Source organism: Dunckerocampus dactyliophorus, chromosome 13, assembly GCF_027744805.1.
Source record: "Dunckerocampus dactyliophorus isolate RoL2022-P2 chromosome 13, RoL_Ddac_1.1, whole genome shotgun sequence".
In the NCBI taxonomy this organism is placed as follows: domain Eukaryota; kingdom Metazoa; phylum Chordata; class Actinopteri; order Syngnathiformes; family Syngnathidae; genus Dunckerocampus; species Dunckerocampus dactyliophorus.
This window is the reverse complement of record NC_072831.1, coordinates 685,176-708,769: the sequence shown is the minus strand read 5'-3', so window position 1 is coordinate 708,769 and position 23,594 is coordinate 685,176. Positions and strand designations below refer to the sequence as shown.

The 23,594-nt window shown below is 44.8% G+C and overlaps 1 protein-coding gene across 1 annotated transcript; it reads left to right on the top strand.

Annotated features, from left to right (window-relative positions):
• The first annotated feature begins 285 nt into the window (after positions 1-285).
• gabrr2a (gamma-aminobutyric acid type A receptor subunit rho2a) lies at positions 286-17,980 on the top strand. Its single transcript, XM_054796459.1, has 9 exons — positions 286-816; positions 1,582-1,688; positions 5,229-5,296; positions 7,788-8,011; positions 12,033-12,115; positions 13,912-14,052; positions 15,833-15,985; positions 16,140-16,348; positions 17,237-17,980. The coding sequence occupies exons 1-9, from the start codon at positions 695-697 to the stop codon at positions 17,564-17,566; spliced, it is 1,437 nt and encodes a 478-aa protein (XP_054652434.1). The 5' UTR covers positions 286-694; the 3' UTR covers positions 17,567-17,980.
• The last annotated feature ends 5,614 nt before the right edge of the window (positions 17,981-23,594 follow it).

The window sequence follows — 23,594 nt, the reverse complement described above, 5'->3', positions numbered from 1 at the left end:
GCAGTATGTTTCAACAAGGATACCAAGTCGCTACAGTACAGGATGAAAAGGCACGGTCACAGGAGTGAAATAATCCTAATTTCTTGTGTTGATCATTCAGGTTGATCATGAAAATTCCAACGAAGATCTGAGAAAAGTCTATAATGTGTCTGGTGAGGGCTTTCAAACATAATCATTGTAAACAAAGTTGGCTACTTGGCGGGTTTCACTTATTACAGGCTATTTTGGGACCCTATTCCCCGGGATAAACAAGGGATCACCCGTCTGCCCGCTTCGGGGATCAAACAGAGAAACCTTTGGAATGGGAGGCGAGAGCGGTACCACTCGGCTAAACAGCCGGATGACAAAAACTGTTTTTCTTTTGTTACGACCGAGGCTGGACTGGCAAATGTGAAGAAATAAATGCTGTGTGATTGTTCTGCTGATGCTTGTTTTAGCATCGAACAACCCAGAGAGGATCATTTTATTGCCGCGGGTAGAAATAATCTGTGTGATGCCGCAGTAATCCAGTGTGTGTTATTTAAGCAGCACGAGCATGAGGGCGAGGACGAGCATGAGGATTCTCTCTCCCGCGCCGTGCAAGCAGAGAGATGAGATGATGAAATGAGGACGCGTTCTCCCTCACATGAGAAACATGGAAGGAAAGGCGTGAAGGCGCGATGAAAGATCTCAGCGGTGGATTTGTCTCCTCACCATGCACAGTCTGAGCCAAACCGTGGTCTTCCTGTTGTGTGTGCTGGCGAGCGGGGAATGCCGCAAGAACCGACACCGGCTGCCCAGATGGACCGGGGCTTTGGACACGCAGAGACACGGCACGTGAGTTCTTCACTCTACGCTGGATTGAAGTCTATGACAAATGTTGATAGGAAATGGGATCGTCTCAAACGCGTCACATAGTCGGAATGCTTGGAATATTTGGGGGAAGTCCCGTCCTGGAATAGTCACATGACGTCACATGACAACCACTCCGACATGTTTGTTGTACGTCACTTAGAGACTTGATGGCTTTATTGTCAATTCCACCGTGCATCACAACAGCTTCTTTTTCCTGTCGGGTGCACAAAAGGAGAATGGAAAGGAAACACGAGAGTGCCGCAAGATGCCAAAGAGTGACTGCCGACGGGGTCAGAGGGCAAGAAGGGAAGGGGGGGGGCTGGTTTGTTTCAAGTGTGAGGATCGTGGGGTGGGGGTGGGTGGGATTCGCATTTTAACATGAAAACTAAAAAACAAGAGCAAAATTGGAAAAATCCGCATGTTTTTTTTCCAGCAATAATTTTACAAGAATGAAGTGGAAATATTAAGAGAAAAAACAATCATGATCCATGGGGCCAAAAAGCTACGCGGGTAACGTAGGCGATTCTAAAACATGAAAACGGAATTTGGAGACAACGAAGACAGATTTCCTCGGGCCCCAGATCATCAGTGCATTGATGAAATGTTTGTCTTGTTTTTGGTTCGGCTTTCTGTGTGTCCAGGTTGAAATGAAGCTACCATGAAAAATCAGTAGTGTTCATTTCTTTTCCACACTTCAGTATGTGAACACTTGAATATTTCACCACTTCATCGCTGTCCTCCTTTCAGCTCCTTGGCCAAGAAGCCTCCCGATGTCACCAAGTCCCGCAAAATGAGGACGGAGCATCTCATCAAAGTCGATGACCATGACTTCACCATGAGACCAGCGTTCGGAGGTACTCTTCTGCCCTGTTTTGCTCTCTTTAGACGTGTGCTCATGTTTCACGTCAGGACGGTGGATCATGGCCAAAAGTCCCCAAACAAGAGCACTTTTCCAAAACGTAGCCAACCTTGATAAGAAATAATAAACCAGACAGCCGCTATAAATATATTTCATGGAGTATAATTCTATGTGAAATGCTTGTAGAGGAGGACTAGAACCCAGTGGGAGTCTAACAGATCACGGGTCCTTTCCAAAAGCAACAAACCATTCAGCCGCCAAAAACGTTTACTCTGGCCGCGAGTGGCTGGGGTGCAGCCTTTGCTTCAGACACGAGGGAGTTAGGGTCTTGCCCCAGCAAGGAAACTAGGGTTTAATTGCAGGCCTGGTCTTTGTGTAGCAGCCGCAACACAACGTCAGCAAGTCCGCAACACATCCATTCCACACAAGGACACGTACGGAGTTTGTTATGCGCAACGTGGTCGGAAAACGCAGCCAAACGGCGTCGCAGAAACGTTGAGTGAAAAGCGAAGGGGAGAAAAAGCTTTGACTTTACTGAGCGGTTGAGTGTGGCTGGCATGTGGGGTGTATTATTGCTTTTAATCCTCAGGAAAATAACACATTAAGCCTGTTGTTAATCCGCATGGAGGGGGGGTGTATCATGTTTGCCATACTCAAGTTGTCATGTGCTTTTTCTGAAATGTGATGGCTTAGTGATGCTGCAGGTTTAGCACAGGTCAGGAGGTCGTACGCCATATTTCATATTCCGACACCGCTATTTGTGTTTTGAAGCACTGCTTTTAAATAGATTTATATCGCATGCCGAGCAGAACCACGGACGTCCCTCACCGCTTTGCAGTTCTCTTGCATGTTCTCACGAATACAGAGGGTCATAAGTCATGAACACGGACTGTTATCAGTCCAAACTTTTCCCAATTGTAGGCTACGATTAAGCAAAGAATGATCATGATGGTCTCATTTCAAACACATATTGCACACACTGCTGGTCCTCTGGGGCAGGCGTAGGGAACCCGTGGCTCGGGAGCCAGACGTGCTTCTTTTGATGGCTCGCAGACGTTATTGTCCACCGGCCACCAGGTGTCAGTAATGTCACGGCAGGCACAAGAAATACTTCATAGAAATACGGGTGACTGGTGCCAAACCTAGCCAAAACTCAACTCTCAACCCCAACAGCACTTCTCGTAGAGAAGATATTTATAGCAGCAAACGAGCATGAGTATTATTTATGTCTTTTCTCTTATGATGTCTGCTATATTGGCTAATAGGAGTGTAAAGGTGACTATAGGGGTGTTATGTCATGTCTAGAGGGCTCTAATCGTGTTAAAGTGTATTTAGCAGGTGGTTTCTGAAAGCAATGATGGGAGAGATGAGCGTATTTTAATTGATCCTTGAACGTCACGTGTTAGGGAACACTTGGCTTTCAGTGAAAAACATAAACAGACCAAGACGAGTGACGCTACAGATCTAACCTGGTATTGTATTGTATTGTATTGTATTGTATGTACTTTATTGATCCCACAGCGGGGAAATTTACTTGTTACAGCAGCAAGCAAGCAAGACAAGTAAAGAGAACAGTAAAGTAAAGCACTACAACATGGTTCAGGTGGTGCAGGTGTTGTAGAGCCTGACAGCGGTCGGTATGAAGGACCTGCGGAACCTCTCCTTCTTACACCGTGGGTGTAACAGTCTACTGCTGAAGGAGCTGCTAAGGGAACCCACAGTGGTGGTGTCACAGAAGCGTCAAGGCTGTGATTGCTCAACTTATTCTCCATTACTTCCTGTTTGTATACGACTGGGTGAGAGAGTGTGCAGCCCACCTTGGCGAAGGCCACATCAACATTTGCAATAAAAGTGAGTGTTGCACCACGATAACACTCACACTACACTACGCCACGCTACACCACATGGTTGTGTGTTTGTGTGGTAGCTGAGCAGATTAAGCTGGCAGGCGTCCTTCCTGCTTCCAGGGTAGCTTTGCACAGCCAGCAGGCTGTTCCACCAACGTGTCCCAGCTGTCACCCTGCAAAGCACTCGTGACGTGAGGCACAAATAGCGAGCTTTCCAAATGACGCTTCCCGTTGGGAATGTCGCAAAACGGTCCCACCAGCCTGACGGTTACAAATGTTTTTCGTGACCGTGTTCTCGTCACTGCCTAATCAAGTAAGCACGTGCTATCCTCCCCCTGTCGTGTCCTCGTTGGCGCGCTTCTCTTGTCGGTGTGATGTTGCTCATGTAGGGTCGGGTATCGGGAATTGGCATCACGATTCCTCCTTTTCATTCCGGTTCCTAATGATTCCGGATTCCGACGCTTTCAAGAGGCAGCGTTAGGCCTGTCATGCTAACCGATACATGGATTCATCAAACAATGTGCACATTGCTTCTACAGTGGAGTGAACGGAGAGAGCGAACCCTCCTGTCCTCCCACTCAGCCTCTTTGTGGAGGCAGGGCTACTAGTGAGTGGATACAGAGTGCTAGCAGCAAATTAGCGCGGTGAGAAAGCTTACGCTAACATGAACGGAGGCACAGAAGTGATGGTCTCTGAGGCGAGTGCCACAGCCCCAGTGTGGGAATGTTTGGGTTTTAGATGAACGAACGAGGTGAGCACATGAACACAAACGAACCGATATGTCACATGTGGAAGGTACTGACGAGGAAGGAGGGGAACGTGACCGACTTGTATTACGTAGCCTTCGTCCCGTGTGATGTAAATATAAGCAAAATGGTGCGCGCTCACAGACAGCTTCACTCGCTGTATTGCAAAAGAAATTCAGTCATTCGATACGGTTTTATGGTGTACCTTTTATGCCAAATCATGAAAAAAAGGTCTAAAAAAAACTTGTCGATAAAATCAATTATCGACGATAATTTGTAGCACAATTATCGGCCAGCAAAAATTTTGTTATTGTGATAGGCCTGGGCAGAGTCATGAAACTTTGCAATGGTTTAAATATGTGTCATTGTTCCACGACAAAATAAAAGCCGCCACACCGTTAAAAATGAGGGTAAGATATTGTATGAATGGATATCTATGCTTTATAGATAGCAACATAGCTTTTTATTTATGCACATATTGACCATAGTTGCTTTGTAAACAATTTCAAATACCATAAAAATGTTTCACTGGGCTTTATTTTGATAAGCATGCACTGGAATGGCCTGTTGGCACTAGCATATGTGTGACCAGATAGACGTTCACCACGTTTCTTATCATGACAAATAGTGTGTCAAATGTGTGGTGAACTGACAACAGAAGCCTATCTACTGTATGCCAGCGTGGGTCGCTCAACTTTCCATCTCACTCCACTCTCTGGCGTCTTTGGTTTACACATTTTTCCTGGCTCTCACTCCTGCCTCCCTGGCGGCAGCTAGCTACAAGTGGCTATCACATTCACGCTAACTGACTTTTTGAAGTTGTCATGGAAACAAACGATTAGCTTGATTCCATCGCTATACGTGAGGTGGCACGTATGATATCATTTGCAGCAGGGCGGCATAACCTAACCTGCTGAGTGAATGTGTGCTTTTGCTTTAAAGGTCCTGCTATCCCTGTGGGTGTTGACGTCCAGGTGGAAAGTTTGGACAGCATCTCTGAAGTGGATATGGTAAGCACTGATGCCATCTTAAAGTGCCCGTGACACCAAAAAATGTCTGAAAAAGCAACAACAAATACAAGAACTCATGCACTTCAAGGAAAAGTGCCCTTTTTGGGAATGTTGCCCATCATCCACAATTCTTATGTGACACATGAACAAATGTCTTTCTCTTTTCTGTGTCTTCTAAATCTGTAAAAACAGGTTTAAAAGAGGCAGCACACTATGAAAGCACCTCCAAAAAGCTCCAACAGGGTTTCGTGGTTTCCATCCATGCTGTGAGCATGTAGTACCAGGTACATTCATGATGACATGGAATACTTGGAGTATTTTGGGAACTTCCTTCCTGGGTGCGTTGATGTCACAAAGCAACATAGAAAGGACAGCTACACCTAGCCTCAAAAACAAACACAGCAGCTCCAATATGTAGCGTTACCTTTGGCTGGTGGCCTGAGGCATCGTGAGCGAGTGTGTGGTGAAGCTAGTCGCTTGCCAGCTAGTAGCTAGCCGCTGTGGTGTAGCGAGGTGTCACTACGCCAGTAACGTAGTTTTTCGCGTTACAATGTCAATAACAATAATAACTAGAAAAGCACTCGAAGAGCGCAGACCGCTGCCAAGTGCTATAGTTCCCCCCATATTGTGATTGGCACCATAAATATTAGTCCTACATTTACTTTATCTACATATTTACTTTCCTTGACCATGAAAACATACCATGGAAGGGTTTGAATGACTTAAAGAATGTTACATTATCATGCGAACACCTAGCATGATAGCGGTAAGTGTCTGCTTAATTTCATAACATTAGCATCCTAACACCAAGCATAGTGGTGTCTACCTATGAAAATGGCTAAAAATGCCACTTTGCTAATGTTAGCATACTAACACATAGCATGATAGTGGTAAGTGTTTATATGTCTGCCCATGAAAATAGCAAAAAAATGTAAGTATGCTAAAGTTAGTGTAACCCAGCTGTGATTAAAAGAAATGTTATTTTTCTAAATGTAATGTTCAGGGATTAATGCCACTGTCTGTTATTATCACTTGAGTAGTATGCTACTAAATTTCATACATTCGTTCTTTCATCATAATTGTATGTGGTTCTCTTTAAGAAATTAACATCTTTACGACAGTCTTGCGACAGTCGTTAATTGGTTACCATGGTGCCCCTAGTGAGCGCTGTAGGCTGCACATGGTCAAAGTGTGTAGGAGAGCCACGCCTGCCCAATCCATCACTGCATGACACTAGGCTGTTTTCCTGCGGGCGAATTGGATGTGAGAGACGGTTGGTGTTCCTTGTTGGCCACAGTGGAGGAAGAGGACGCCATCTACCTCCTTGTCGTCGTCATGAAACTGCCGCTGCTGGAGCATCCCAGGCACCACAGCACACACTCACTCCCTCATACCACGTCCATACATGCACGTACAGTATAGAGCTCTATGGACTCTTTATTTTCTTTATTGTTTGCTGGCCAGCAAATCTTAAATTGGGCTCAGGACAGTTTAAGGGACATTCATCATTCTATGTAGATATATAATTTTTGTGTGTTTTATTGAAATGTTTTGTCCATTCATGTTGTGTTATGTTTGCTGACATGCTAACACCTAGCATGATAGCGTAATGTACCAGGAAGGCTAAATGTCCACAACAAGTGCTCTGACCCTTTTCTTGTGCAGTGAGATGCACAAATGTCAAAAATGGTGCTATCTCGCAATGTTAAAGAAATTCCTGGATCCAGACGACGATCCAGATCACCCCCAAAACGTAATCACTTCTTCCATTTCACATTTCTGACAATTCCTGAAATCCAAATCCAAATCCATTCAGAACTTTTCAAGTTATTTTGAACACAAACAAACAAAAAGCTGACCTCCTTGGCAGAGGTAATAACAGTGTCGCCGTAGCTTGGTTGATATGCAGGTCACATGATGGAAATGGAGCATTGCTGGCGCGTTGTACAGGTGTTTCCATCATACCTGCTCCATCTTGTTGGGGATTGGTGCTGCTGTCGAAATCAGCTTTTCTTCCTGAATGTTGTGCATCCACAGCGGAAGGATTCAGCTTCCCAAACGTCACGCGTGAGCGCGTGCTGTGGTAAAGTCAGTCCTCGTTGTGGTCACAGAGCCGCCGAGGGCTTCAAAATGATGACTTATTAGACTGGAGGTCGCTGGTAGCGTGCATTTACGGACATGTAGAGGTCAGAGGTCGCCTACAGGCAACATGAAAATGATGTTTGTACTCCGAACATCACTTTCATGGTCGCTACGTTTCCAGGAAACAACATTCAGATTGTTTTCCAAAATACGAGCAAAATGCTCGCCCCTCCCTCCACTCTTCCACTGGACCGATCGCGGTGGTATCGTATCTACCTGAAGGCAGATCCAGACCCGGCATGAGCAGACTAGGACCCATGAAGCTTTACCAACACAGAACGTAAACACAGGAGCTGCTTCTGGCCGCAGGATGTGATGTTTGATGATATCATCTTCTGTCTTCCCACAGGATTTCACCATGACTCTGTACCTGCGGCATTATTGGAAGGACGAGCGCCTGTCCTTCACCGGCAGCACCAACAAGAGCATGACATTCGACGGTCGCCTTGTGAAAAAGATCTGGGTCCCCGATGTCTTCTTTGTCCACTCCAAGAGGTCCTTCATCCACGACACCACCACAGACAACATCATGCTGCGTGTCTTTCCCGATGGACACGTCCTTTACAGTCTCAGGTGTGCATCGGTCGGACATGTTGAAGAATATAACGGCGCTCTGACATGCCTGATTTGGTGTGTTTTCTTTGTAATTGTCGTCTACATTGTTCCATTCTTGAACGCGAACGGTAAGATTCAAAAGAGTTTTATTGTCATATGCACAGTAAAACAGCAGTTCTACTATGCAATGAAATTCTTATTCTGTTCATTCTCCCAAGAAAAGAAAGAAAACACAAGAAAGAATAAGAACATAAGAAACATAAATACCAATAAATTAAGCAACAACAACAGAAGAAACATTAATACAAATAAATAAATACATAAATAAATAAAGTGCTATGAGTGTGTGCGTGTGTTGCGTGCGGCGTGTGCGAGTGCTTCGTTGAGAAGCCTGATGGCCTGTGGGTAAAAGCTGTTTGCCAGCCTTGTGGTCCTGGACTTCAAACTCCTGTAGCGTCTGCCTGACGGTAGGAGTGTGAATAATGAGTGTTGTGGATGTGTGCTGTCCTTGATGAGGTTGTGTGTTCTTCGTAGGACTCTAGTTTTATAAATGTCTTGCAGTGAGGGGAGGGCTGCCCCAACAATGTTCTGTGAGGTCTTGATCACCCGCTGGAGTGCCTTCCTATCACGTGTTGTACAGTTACCGTACCAAACAGTGATGGAGGCGGTAAGGACACTTTCCATAGTGCATCTGTAGAAGCAACTCAGGATTGTTGTGGACATGCCAAATTTCCTCAGTCTTCTCAGGAAGTTCAGTCTCCTTTGGGACTTCTTCAGAATTTGTTGGGTGTTGTGAGACCAGGTGAGGTCCTCGCTGATGTGTGTGCCAAGGAACTTGAAGGTTTTCACCCTCTCCACCTCAGTCTCACCAATAAACAGGGGTCTATGCGGCTCCTTTTCCCTTTTTCTTGGGTCGATGATCATCTCTTTAGTCTTATCTGTATTGATTGCAGTGTCGACTGCATCATCAGTGGACCTGTTCTGGCGATATGTAAACTGTAGAGGGTCCACAGTTGCCGCCGGGATGCTCTTTTTGATGTGGGTCATGACTATTCTTTCAAAGCACTTCATAACAATAGGAGTGAGTGCTATAGGGCGATAGTCATTCAAGCAGGTCACGTTGCTCTTCTTGGGTACGGGCACTATGGTGGTGGACTTAAAGCAGGTCGGTACAGATGCTTGTGCAAGCGACAGGTTAAATATGTCAGCAAGCACATCAGCTAGCTCTGATGAGCAAACCCGAAGTGCACGTCCTGAGATGTTGTCTGGGCCTGCTGCTTTTCGTGGGTTTGTTTTGTTTAGAACCCTGCGCACATCAGCTGATGTCACCATGAGAGGTGAGTCCTGTGTGCTCCCCAAGTTCAGCCACCCTCTCTGCTCATCAGGAGTTTGGGTGTCAAAGCGGGCATAGAACTCATTCAGCTCATCTGGAAGTGTGGTTTGGCTGGACGTGGCTACGCTACTCCGCTGTCGATAGTCTGTGATGTGCTGGAGCCCCGCCCACATGCGCCGAGGGTCTGAGGTGGAATAGTAGCCCTCCAGCTTCTGTCTGTACTGTCTCTTGGCCTCTCGTATGGACCTCCTCAGGTCATATCTGGCCTTTTTGTAGTCATCAGCGGTGCCCATGACAAATGCAGTCGAACGAGCATGTAGCTTAGCCCTTACATCACAGTTCATCCACTGTTTTTGGTTAGGGTATTTTCTGTAATACTTGGTGGTGGTAACAGTCTCTATGCATGTGCTAATGTAGCCAGTAACAGCAGAAGCATATTCATCCAAATCAACAGTACAATCTTCCCTCCCCGCTGCAGTTTTAAACACATCCCAGTTTGTGCAGCCAAAGCAGTCCTGAAGTACTTGATCAGTTTCTTCATTCCACACTTTAACTGCTGTACGTACAGGGGGAGCTTTTTTAAGAAGTTGTCTGTATGTTGATAAAGGAATATGGAGATGTGGTCGGCCTTTCCAAAGTGGGGTCTTGGAACAGCCTTCAAAGCACCTTTCATGTTGCAGTAGACTTGGTCCAGGATGTTATTTTCCCTTGTGGGAAAGCTCACATGCTGGTAATATTTGAGGAGGACAGTCCTGAGGTTACAGTGGTTGAAAATAAATACAGCATCTGGGTGTTTGGTCTCGTGTTTATCAATGATGTCATGCAGGAGGCCTAGTGCGTTAGCGGTGTTAGCTCGTGGTGGGATGTAAACAGCAGTTAAATACACAGCGCTAAACTCACGAGGCAAATAAAAAGGTCTGCATTTCACCATCAGCAGCTCAATGTCCTGCGAGCAGTGCTTTTCCATCGTCTGTACGTCTGTGCACCACCGTTTGTTTACGTAAACACAGACGCCGCCACCTCTGTGTTTACCAGACGCTAAAGTCCGATCTCCCCGGTAAGCAGCAAATGATTCCAACTGGATCGCCGAGTCCGGTATATCCTCCGTCAGCCAGGTTTCTGTGAAGGTGAGGACACAGCATTCCCTGATCTCACGTTGAGCTGTAATCCTTGCTCGTAGTTCGTCCATCTTGTTTTCAAGGGAGCGGACGTTGGCTAGCAGCAGGCTTGGTAGCGGTGGCCTCGTCGCTCTAGCTTTTAGCCTAGCATGCAGGCCGGCCCGCTTGCCTCGTTTACGCCTCGGATGCTTTGCTCGCCGGGTATTCAACTCACCAGGCCCGCAGGCTGCTGCGGTCTCCCGGCGCAGAAGAAAGGCAAAGTCTGAGAGGCTAAATGAGAGTTCATGGTGAACCCTGCCGATGTTCAAAAGTGTCTCTCTGTTGTAATGTACTGTGTGAGTGTGTTGAATGTCCAAAATGAACAATAAAATAGCAAAAAATAGAAAAAAGCGGGAGAGTGTCACAGAGACGTCTGCCACAGAGGGCGCCATCTTTGATGGTAAATGAGTAAACGTGACATTTCCCGTTGATGACTGTTCATTTGCGGGAGTGACACGTCTCAGCTAAACAAAGGCTGCTGGAGGTAGACGGTGGACTTGCTTCAGTATGATTTTCATCCAAATAGTGGTCATGCCAAATTGTCATGTTGCTGCCGGAAGTTCATAGCATCCCAGTGGTACTCTTAAGTTTCCTTTCTTTTATAAAAGAGGAAGCTCTGAGAAAACAATGGACAAATGACAGACAGATGGACTCCGGCCTGGTGTTCTGTTCTTTGCAGCAATCATTTCACTGATGACTGCTCTGAAGGAACACCCTTACAAGAAGCATTTGGCCTGAGAGTACGCTAGAAATGCATTTGGAAAAAAGATGCTATTCTGCCGGTACACAGGGAACAAAAAAGAATGACATTAAAGTTGCCACAGAACAGAGTAAATCAGGTCTTGTTTACATCAAACACTATTCCATGATAGCGACAAGGCTGTAAAGCATTATACGTCTCATATAAACATCATTTCACACACATGTATGTTTACTGTGGGGGGCGGGGGTGACAGCATAAAGACCCGTTTTATAGCCTTTTGGTGTCGTGTCCGCACATGTAAACGAACATGTAAACATGTCAACATATAAACGTGCACAACAATGGACGGTGATGCGGCGGGAAAGAAAGTCATTTCGAGCTGTTGTGAGGTCTGATTTTTTTTGGAGGAGGCATTTTTGTGGCACTCTTTGGAACACATGTTGCAAGGGGGGTAAGTCACCATTGATGCACTACGCCGCTGATGGGGATGCACGACTTCATGTCAAAACATGCCAACTATTCCTTTAAGATACAGAAATGTGGGCTTCTTAATGAGCATCAAGGGCTGATTTATTGCCCCATTTTCTGGGTATTAGCCTGGTGAACCCTGGTGTCAAAGAACGCCCGACTGGGCCTCCCGCACGCCAGCCAACGCCAGCCAGTCTGAAACGCTGAACAACTTTTGTAGAGTCTCCAATGTGGACGCTCTACTGTCGTCTCTGGAAATAACATTCTCCATATACCTTTATTCTAGCTGTTGTGTTTCTATTGTAACTGCACTGGGACCTTGTGTTCCCGCCAACATTCTGGTGTTGTGTCCTCATGTTGTGTCCATTGTTCTCCTAGAGTGACGGTAACGGCAGCTTGCAACATGGACTTCAGTCGCTTTCCTCTGGATTCTCAGACGTGCTCCCTGGAGTTAGAGAGTTGTGAGTTGAACACGAATCCATACATCCATCCATCCTCCCATCCATCCTCCCGTCCACCCTCCCGTCCACCCTCCCATCCATCCTCCCATCCACCCTCCCATCCACCCTCCCATCCACCCTCCCATCCACCCTCCCATCCATCCTCCCATCCATCCTCCCATCCATCCTCCCGTCCACCCTCCCATCCACCCTCCCATCCATCCTCCCATCCACCCTTCCATCCATCCTCCCATCCATCCTCCCGTCCACCCTCCCATCCATCCTCCCATCCATCCTCCCATCCACCCTCCCATCCATCCTCCCATCCACCCTCCCATCCATCCTCCCATCCATTCTCCCATCCACCCTCCCATCCATCCTCCCGTCCACCCTCCGCTCCATCCTCCCATCCACCCTGCCGTCCATCCTCCCATCCACCCTGCCGTTCACCCTCCCATCCACTCTCCCATACATCCTCCCATCCATCCTCCCGTCCACCCTCCCATCCTTCCTCCCGTCCACCCTCCCATCCATCCTCCCATCCACCCTCCCATCCATCCTCCCATCCACCCTCCCATCCATCCTCCCATCCACCCTTCTGTCCATCCTCCCATCCACCCTTCCGTCCATCCTCCCGTCCATCCTCCCGTCCATCCTCCCGTCCATCCTCCCACTTCAGACTCATGAGGAGGCTGGAGGGTAGAAGCATGTCTTTCCCTTTTAGCCCACATTCCATGTTTTGTTCCTACGTGGCTGGATGGACTTGCATTGTGATATCATGTGCTATGTGCTCCATGTATCACAATCGATATCATGGTGACGTACTCCATGGACAGTTGTCCATCTGGTCTAGCTGCTCTTTTCCACTTCATTTTGGGTAGGTGGAAAAACGTGAAAGTATATTGCAGGGTTTGCTAGCGCTAACAATTCTTCCTTCATTGTGATGCAGTCTCTTGGAGCAGTGTCCTCCTCGCCATACACACCAAGCCTTTCCATGCGTGGTAACACTGTATGCCACGCAGTGCAGCACAAACACTCCATTTCTGTCAGCACAGCTTGGCAAGCTCCACATTTACACAAATAAAGTCATGCCGGTCCTGACTTTTGCTAGTGGAGTTTTGCACCATCTCGGCCCCAGTGTGCTCACTTTACCTGGAAGGTGCCAGATGATGAAGTTATGAGTGTAAAGGTGACTATAGGGGTGTTATTTCATGTCTAGAGGGCTCTAATCATGTTAAAAAGTGTATTTAGAAGGTGGTAAACGGGTTTTCTATGTCTTATTTTCTCTTATGTCTACAATATTGGGTAATAGCAGTGTAAAGGTGACTATGGGGTGTTATTTCATGTGTAGAGGGCTCTAATTATGTTAAAGAGTGTATTTAGAAGGTGGTAAACAGATTTTCTATGTCTTATTTTCTCTTATTATGTCTACTATATTGGGTAATAGGAGTGTAAAGGTGACTATGGGGTGTTATTTCATGTCTAGAGGGCTCTAATCATGTTAAAAAGTGTATTTAGAAGGTGGTAAACAGGTTTTCAATGCGATAACTACAAAAATATTCCATTTATGGAATCTTTTTGCCTGGGTGTTGGGTGTCCATCTTTCGCCCAAGACGTAACATGATGATGATGATGATGATAATGATGACACATGCTGTCATTCAAAGAAATCCAGGACAAACTACCACCCTCACCCCCCAGTCCTGACCCCAGCATTGTGTCTGCAAGCCACATCTCCCCTCCCGTTGCATTTGTTCAGATGCTTTCCTGCTGTCTCCTTCTCAATAGTCTGTGATGAGATGTGTGCTCTGTCCCAGACGCGTACACAGATGAAGACCTGATGCTGTACTGGAAAAGCGGTGATGAGTCGCTGAGCACCGATGATCGCATTTCCTTGTCACAGTTCCTCATCCAGAAGTTCCACACCACATCTCGCTTGGCCTTCTACAGCAGCACGGGTACGTGAGCAATGTTACACCTCAGTCACACCACTCAAAGTCCACTTTGAAAAAACACAACAGTCCGTGAGATGTGGAAGACGGGACAGTTTCAGCTGTGGAATGGGCGGACCACGCCTTTCCCACCATGCTTTGCTGTAGTTAAAATGATCATTTTCAGTGCCTTATGGCCCTTTAAGGTGTTCTTTTGCACAGACAGCTTGTAAAAGTATTCAAGTGGAGTCCTTTCTCGTCGTGTATAGCTCAACTTGGAGATTAAATCTGGCACCTTTGCTAGCAAGTGAGCGACAGAAGTATCCATCCCATGCTGTGACAACGCTAGCTTAGTAATGCTACAGGAACTGTTGACACAAGCAGACTTACGCAACGTCAATACAGTCCTACTTCCTATTTTCCCATTATGCTAACACTACAACGTGACCAGCGGGCCTCACACGTGTTACAAGACAACAAAACCTTCAATTTGCAGTGCACGATAAAACATTGAAAATAGTCTGGTAAAAACGTTAAGAACAGGTTGTCTATGTCTTATATGTCTTACTTTGTCTTATTATGTCTGCTATATTGGGTAATAGGAGTGTAAAGGTGACTATAGGGGTGTTATTTCATGTCTAGAGGGCTCTAATCATGTTTAAAAAAGTGTATTTAGAAGGTGGTAAACAGGTTTTCTATGTCTTATTTTCTCTTATTATGTCTACTATATTGGGTAATAGGAGTGTAAAGGTGACTCTAGGGGTGTTATCTAGAGAGCTCTAATGTTACAAAAAAGTGTATTTAGAAGGTGGTAAACAGGTTTTCTGTCGTATTTTCTCTTATGATGTCTACTATATTGGGTAATAGGAGTGTAAAGGTGACTATAGGGGTGTTATTTCACATCTAGAGGGCTCTAATCGTGTTAAAAAAAAGTGTATTTAGAAGGTGGTAAACGGGTTTTCTGTCTTATTTTCTCTTATGATGTCTACTATATTGGGTAATAGGAGTGTAAAGGTGACTATAGGGTGTTATTTCACATCTAGAGGGCTCTAATCGTGTTAAAAAAGTGTATTTAGAAGGTGGTAAACAGGTTTTCTATGCCTTATTTTCTGTCATTATGTCTACTATATTGGGTAATAGGAGTGTAAAGGTGACTATAGGGGTGTTATTTCATGTCTAGAGGGCTCTAATCATGTTAAAAAGTGTATTTAGAAGGTGGTAAACAGGTTTTCTATGTCTTATTTTCTCTTATGATGTCTGCCATATCGGGTAATAGGAGTGTAAAGGTGACTATAGGGGTGTTATTTCATGTCTAGAGGGCTCTAATCATGTTAAAAAGTGTATTTAGAAGGTGGTAAACAGGTTTTCTATGTCTCATTTTCTCTTATGATGTCTGCTATATTGGTTAATAGGAGTGTAAAGATGACTATAGGGGTGTTATTTCATGTCTAGAGGGCTCTAATTGTGTTAAAAAAGTGGAACTTAAAAAAGAGGACTCCAATCAAATTAATAAATATACGTAGAAAGTCATAAACAAGTTTTCTATGCTGTAACTACTGAAATCTTGTATTTGTCCATATTGAAGCCTACTTCAGGGAAATTCATTTCCTGTATTGCGGTTAAGTGTGGAACCAATGAACACAACACAGGAGGGAGGAGTGTAGTAGATGTTCGTTGTCATTGTAGACAATCCAGAAGGAACAGGTTGTGTGCAGTGAGGTTTGTGGAAGCTCGTGTGACGATGAGGAGTATAATGTTTGATGTTCCTTGCAAGCTGCTCATCCAAGCTATTCTCTGGTCTTTTCAGGCTGGTACAATCGGCTCTACATCAACTTCACACTCAGACGCCACATCTTCTTCTTCCTGCTGCAGACGTATTTTCCAGCCACACTGATGGTGATGCTGTCATGGGTGTCCTTCTGGATCGACCGCCGGGCCGTGCCAGCCAGAGTTTCCTTAGGTAATAGAAAGCTGGGCTAAACCTGCGGGCCTGTATTTACAATGTTTCTCACAGAGCTCCTAGCTTGGCCTCCAAATTCCTGGCGAGGAACATTAAAGAAAGCGAGCCAATAGAGTAGCAGTAAGGTTTAAAGATGAGGTGGTGTTGTGTGCAGGTATCACCACAGTGCTAACCATGTCCACCATCATCACTGGCGTCAATGCATCCATGCCTCGAGTGTCATACATCAAAGCGGTGGACATTTACCTCTGGGTCAGCTTCGTCTTTGTCTTCTTATCCGTCTTGGAGTACGCCGCTGTCAACTACCTGTCCACCGTCCAGGATCGCCGTGAACGCAAAATGAGGGAGCGGGCACAATCCCAGGTACTCACCAAATACACACCCTGAAATGTTTACTGCTTGGTTATACCTCTTTAGATATCGTTCATCATTTACACTCGTTGTCATACATTTCTAATTATAAGGAGACTGTCATTCATTTCCATGGATTAGCTAGCTAGATGCTTAGGTAGGTAAGTAGCTAGCTAGAAGGACAGGCAAGTAAGTAGATAGATGGAAAGGTAAATACGTACGTAGGTATATGGACAGAGGTAGGGTAGGACCTACACCGGCAGGTTTCCCGGTGGGCCGACCAAAAACGGGCCAATGAACGACCGTTTATTTGCTTATTTATTGCTGCTCTTTACTGTTGCGCAATATTAAACATAAATTAATACGTGCCAGGCACTAACACCAAGCGGTATCTTGCTAACCTGCGATCACCCATCCCCGCTGTCACTCCGCAGGTGCTTGGACGTTCTCCACTTTTTTTTGCTGGTTGGCTAGGAGTTCAGGTTCATCTCGCTCTCTGTCAGTTATTACCATGTTGGCCGTTTGTTCTGCCCGGGTCACGTAACTAAACAGATTTTAACATCAGACGTATTTGTATGAATATTTGAATCTGTGCATCCGTGTGTTTGGCGGGGAAAAGCGAGCTACCGCTGTGAATGAATCAGAAGGCTTGCTTATGAACTTGACTTGGCATAATACACAGCAAACACGGTGTGGTATTACTGAGTCCTTGATAGTCCCAATGACTGACATGCTACCTTTACAATAAGAAATCAAATCAGATGGTCAGATGATGGTCTTTCCATACTTTAGTCAACCAGTCAAAGTTCTCATTGCATGCAGACTTGGTTTTGCGTGTAATCTCAGTCAGAACTATTGGGCAACTTGTGTGTTAACAAATGACTATTTCTCTGCTGCCAGTCACTGCCCTGCACGTGTGGCATTTCCCAGACCAGAACCATGGCCATGTTGGACGGCAGCTACAGCGAGGCCGACACCAACAGCCTGGCGGGCTACACTGAAGAGCCCATGGTGCCCGAGGAGGAAGACATGCGTGAGGTTCCAGAGAAAGCAGAGCACATGGTGGTTCATCTATCAGTGAGCAGTGAGTCCACCGCCACTAAGAAGAAGAAGAGCCTTCGTGGTCTCAACATCATCCAGAACACACACGCAATTGACAAATACTCACGCATGATTTTCCCTGGATCCTACATCTTCTTCAACCTCATCTACTGGTCCGTCTACTGCTGATTTCAGAACACACAGTCTACCTTTCCACACCTGATGACTGTCGTTGTTGTTGTTGTTGTTGTTGTTGTTATTGTTATTATTATTATTATTATTATTATTACCAAGGACTTTTCTACCAAATGTCAGCTGCTTCATGTTATGGAAGCTTTACTACGCAACTGTCATCTTTGCCCTTGCAGCAGAGTGAATGTCTACCAGCAGATATCATCATGTCTACCAGCAGATATCATCATGTCTACCAGCAGATATCATCATCATGTCTACCAGCAGATATCATCATGTCTACCAGCAGATATCATCATCATGTCTACCAGCAGATATCATCATGTCTACCAGCAGATATCATCATCATGTCTACCAGCAGATATCATCATGTCTACCAGCAGATATCATCATCATGTCTACCAGCAGATATCATCATGTCTACCAGCAGATATCATCATGTCTACCAGCAGATATCATCATCATGTCTACCAGCAGATATCATCATGTCTACCAGCAGATATCATCATCATGTCTACCAGCAGATATCATCATGTCTACCAGCAGATATCATCATGTCTACCAGCAGATATCATCATGTCTACCAGCAGATATCATCATCATGTCTACCAGCAGATATCATCATGTCTACCAGCAGATATCATCATCATGTCTACCAGCAGATATCATCATGTCTACCAGCAGATATCATCATCATGTCTACCAGCAGATATCATCATCATGTCTACCAGCAGATATCATCATGTCTACCAGCAGATATCATCATCATGTCTACCAGCAGATATCATCATGTCTACCAGCAGATATCATCATGTCTACCAGCAGATATCATCATCATGTCTACCAGCAGATATCATCATGTCTACCAGCAGATATCATCATCATGTCTACCAGCAGATATCATCATGTCTACCAGCAGATATCATCATGTCTACCAGCAGATATCATCATGTCTACCAGCAGATATCATCATCATGTCTACCAGCAGATATCATCATGTCTACCAGCAGATATCAATATGTCTACCAGCAGATATCATCATCATGTCTACCAGCAGATATCATCATGTCTACCAGCAGATATCATCATGTCTACCAGCAGATATCATCATCATGTCTACCAGCAGATATCATCATGTCTACCAGCAGATATCATCATCATGTCTACCAGCAGATATCATCATGTCCACCAGCAGATATCATCATCATGTCTACCAGCAGATATCATCATGTCTACCAGCAGATATCATCATCATGTCGACCAGCAGATATCATCATCATCATCATGTCGACCAGCAGACATCATCATCATCATCATGTTGACCAGCAGATATCATCATCATCATCATCATGTCGACCAGCAGATATCATCATCATCATCATGTTGACCAGCAGATATCATCATCATCATGTCGACCAGCAGATATCATCATCATCATCATGTCGACCAGCAGACATCATCATCATCATCATGTCGACCAGCAGATATCATCATCATCATCATGTTGACCAGCAGATATCATCATCATCATGTCGACCAGCAGACATCATCATCATCATCATCATGTTGACCAGCAGATATCATCATCATGTCTACCAGCAGATATCATCATGTCTACCAGCAGATATCATCATCATGTCTACCAGCAGATATCATCATGTCTACCAGCAGATATCATCATCATGTCTACCAGCAGATATCATCATGTCTACCAGCAGATATCATCATCATGTCTACCAGCAGATATCATCATGTCAACCAGCAGATATCATCATCATCATCATCATGTCAACCAGCAGATATCATCATCATCATCATGTCGACCAGCAGATATCATCATCATCATCATGTTGACCAGCAGATATCATCATCATCATGTCGACCAGCAGATATCATCATCATCATCATGTTGACCAGCAGATATCATCATCATCATCATGTTGACCAGCAGATATCATCATCATCATCATGTCGACCAGCAGATATCATCATCATCATCATGTTGACCAGCAGATATCATCATCATGTCGACCAGCAGATATCATCATCATCATCATGTTGACCAGCAGATATCATCATCATCATCATGTCGACCAGCAGATATCATCATCATCATCATGTTGACCAGCAGATATCATCATCATCATCATGTTGACTAGCAGATATCATCATCATCATCATGTTGACCAGCAGATATCATCATCATCATCATGTTGACCAGCAGATATCATCATCATCATGTCGACCAGCAGATATCATCATCATCATCATGTTGACCAGCAGATATCATCATCATCATCATGTTGACCAGCAGATATCATCATCATCATCATGTCGACCAGCAGATATCATCATCATCATCATGTTGACCAGCAGATATCATCATCATGTCGACCAGCAGATATCATCATCATCATCATGTTGACCAGCAGATATCATCATCATCATCATGTCGACCAGCAGATATCATCATCATCATCATGTTGACCAGCAGATATCATCATCATCATCATGTTGACTAGCAGATATCATCATCATCATCATGTTGACCAGCAGATATCATCATCGTTGAGAAGGCCTTTGATCGAGTGGAGTTTTGTTTTTGAGAAATTTGGTTTTACATCAGAATATGTATCTTGGATGAAGTTGCTCTACACTCCATCTGCCTCTTTTCCCCTTTTTCATGGCGCCAGACAGGGTTGCCCTGTTTGCCCTCTTCTATTTGCCATAGCCACTTCGCCTTTGGCCATCTGGCTGCATCATGAAGGTGGGTTTGAGGGCACCGCCCGAGCTGGAAGGGTTCTTAAATGGACGACCTTCTTTTGCACACGTTCAATCCAGCTGTCTCTCTCACTTTTGGACACTTTTGGGCGCTATTCTGGTTACAAGCTCAATCGTAACAAAAGCCAACTCCTCCCCCTCCATTGTCTGCCAAAAATATGCCAGAGCTCTCATTCCTTTCAAATATGCAACAGACAGTTGTATTTATTTGGGAAAAAAACAACTTCTGTCCTGCCGTGGAAAAATGCAAAATGGACTTTGAAAGGTGGTCTCGTCTCCCAGTATCCCTTGTTGGTCAAGTTACATTGGTTAAGAGTGTCCTTTTAGCCAAATTTCTCTATCTTTTCTTCTTTTAGGTCCTTTTTTCCATTGCTCAGTCAATAAGCTCATTCATCTGGCATTAGAAGAACGGTGTTGCAACTTCCCAAAGCTTTAGGTGGCAGGCATTGCCTCATCTTTTACATTGCTATTGATCTTGCAGTATTTATAAACTCTCGGATGAAGCGTGCCCTTGCGGGTCGACATGGAGTGTCTAAAGTCTCCGTCCACTCCGTGGTATGTGCTCAATGCCCTTTGACGATGTCCACCTTTACTTCCAACCCTGTGGTATCGAACGCGATTAAAATTTGGACTCCAATTAGGAAGAGCCTGGGCATTCACAGGGCTTCAGACATGGCTCCTATGATTAATAATCATTTGTTTGTACCGTCACGCACCAATTCAACCTTTGGGTTGGACAAAGGGACAACCAGACTAAAGGATTTTTACAATCCTGGGACGTTTATGTCTTTTTTCTGAGCTCTCGGATCAATTTGATTTGCACAACTGTCATCTATTTAGCTTTTTTCAAGTAAGGAGCTTTATTTGCTCTGAAAATCCCAAATTTGACTCGTTACTAGCCCTTGATCCCGAGCAAAAGCGGCCAGCATCGAGTATTTCTGGTCTTATCAGCATGACCAATGACAGCCCATCGTCCGCCCCCAAGGAGTCCTGGGAACAGGAACTTGGAACCATTTTGCCTGACGATTATTGGCAATTGGTATTGCGGTTAGTCCACTCCTCCTCCATTTGTGCAAGGCCCGGCCTGTTGCATTGTCAAGTGGTGCACAAAATTCACTACGCTCATTTGAAATAGTCTCGGATCCACCGTGCAACCGGTATAAACAATCTCCAGCCGACCAGTCTCACATGTTTTGGTTTTGTCCCAGGCTTGCTGCATTCTGGTCAGAAATCTTTAATACTTAATAAAGCGTATAGTACCTTTTTTGGCTTTGTTTGACGCTCCCCTGCAACCAGGTGTATCTAAATCCATGCAGATGGTCTGAGCCCTTGCCACCCTGCCGGCCAGGCGACTTATCCTTCTTCAGCTTGGGTTATGCTTGACGCGTGTACGTGCTGCGTGGAAATGAGACAACTTTTGCAGCGTTTATAGTCAGTGCGTCATGTCCCTGCCGTCAGCCCATATTTTCCCAGACAACAGGGGGCAGCGAAGAGCATTTACGGCCTGCGTACAACAAAACACCATAGTAGAAGTAGAAAGCGTTGTTGACATCACGGAGAAAAGCGTGAGCTTGAACGTTTCTCTGTGTTTGTTCTTGCCTTCACTTATTGGCCTCTTAAATTTGTCCAACTTTTTTTACTGCCTCCTCGTCTCCAATCATTATTGATGACAATCTGTTAATTGCGGTGATCTTTATGAGCCAAATCATACACACGTCTATATTTTTCAATCTCTTCCACCAGGAGCACTTGCTCGTCTGCCATGTTGTTCCACGCAGGACCATCCATGCATTTAGAACAGTTCCAAATTTGTGGTTGCAAAAGTGACCCAAATTGACCATGCGGACTTCGCGGGTGCATTACAAATAAACCAAGCTTTAATTGGAAACTTCCTCAGCCTCCTTCACATGGCAGTTGGATCAGGAAGCTGTTACTCTCCATTAGGCTTGAAAAGCTGAGATTTTCCCTCACTTTACAATAAGGTACACAAAATGACAGTAGTTAATGAGCAACGAACCTACCTAACCCTAGCCACTATTCATTAGTTCCTCATTAGTTCCTCAGTAACTACCCTAAATGTATGTGTCTTAGTTCCTCAGTAACTACTCTACTCAGTTCCTTTTTTAGTTGTTCATTAGTTCCTCAGTAACTGGTCTAAATCTATGTGCCTTATTCATTAGTTCCTCATTAGTTCTTCATTAGTTCCTCAGCAACTGCTGTATTTTTGTGTACCTTATTGTAAAGTGTGAGCGACTCTGGTTAAAATACTTGGTTAGCATGCAGATGTTTTTATCATCTTATGACATCCACCAAGATTGAGCTACTAAACTTACACAATGCACATAGCGCAGACGTAAACTTCATATCCGGATATAGAAAAGAATTTAGAATAAAGCGCATAAAATGCAGTGAAATTTCAATGTAAATGTGCAATGATGGATTCATCTAGAGGATTCAGCTAGTTTTTGTTTCTAAACGGGGACATACCGTCTATCCAAACATATCTTCCTAGCAAATGCTTGTGTGTATTTTTTCAGTGGTGAAAAAAACGTAAAATAATTTATGGAACAAAGAAAAGAGGGTATAAATTGTCCACTTGCACCATGGATATGATAGAAGAAAAAAAGGTGGACTATGTTGTAATTTCTCAAATTTATATCTATCTTAACATTTTTGGGAGTGGAGGGGGGGGCTTATATTGCTTGCTGCCGTACAATAGTTGGACGGGTGGCGTAGATTACACATGTCTAACACGTAACTGCTGAAAAATAGGCCGACCGGATGTAGACGCGTTCTGCACATGCGTAGAACCCAGTTGACGACTGCGTCCCGGGTACGTAAGGTGTAGTGACATGGCGTCTACATCCGACACAGGAAGTCGTTGACTTCTTCTCTGCCGTGTGCGGCTTCCCTAACTAACCGGGTCGCGACAACGCCGTGGCGTAACTGTGGCTTCCAATGTATTTGGAACAAAGCTTAGCTTTGTTTGATTTTAATTCAGCATTTTAAGCTTTATTTTAGCAGCATACATTGCCGAAACAAAGCTTCTTCTGGGCAACAACCACATTTAAAAGCTGAACTGAGCAGATAGTAAGAGTCGGTCAGATTGTGGTTGACTGTTTCTTTTTCTCACCGCCCATTACAAAGGTTTGGAATTAATGCAAGGGCAGGCCCATTCAAAATTTCTACTGCCATTTTTCTAGTAATCGGGGTAATCGCAAGGGTACGCCCACTCTAAATTCTA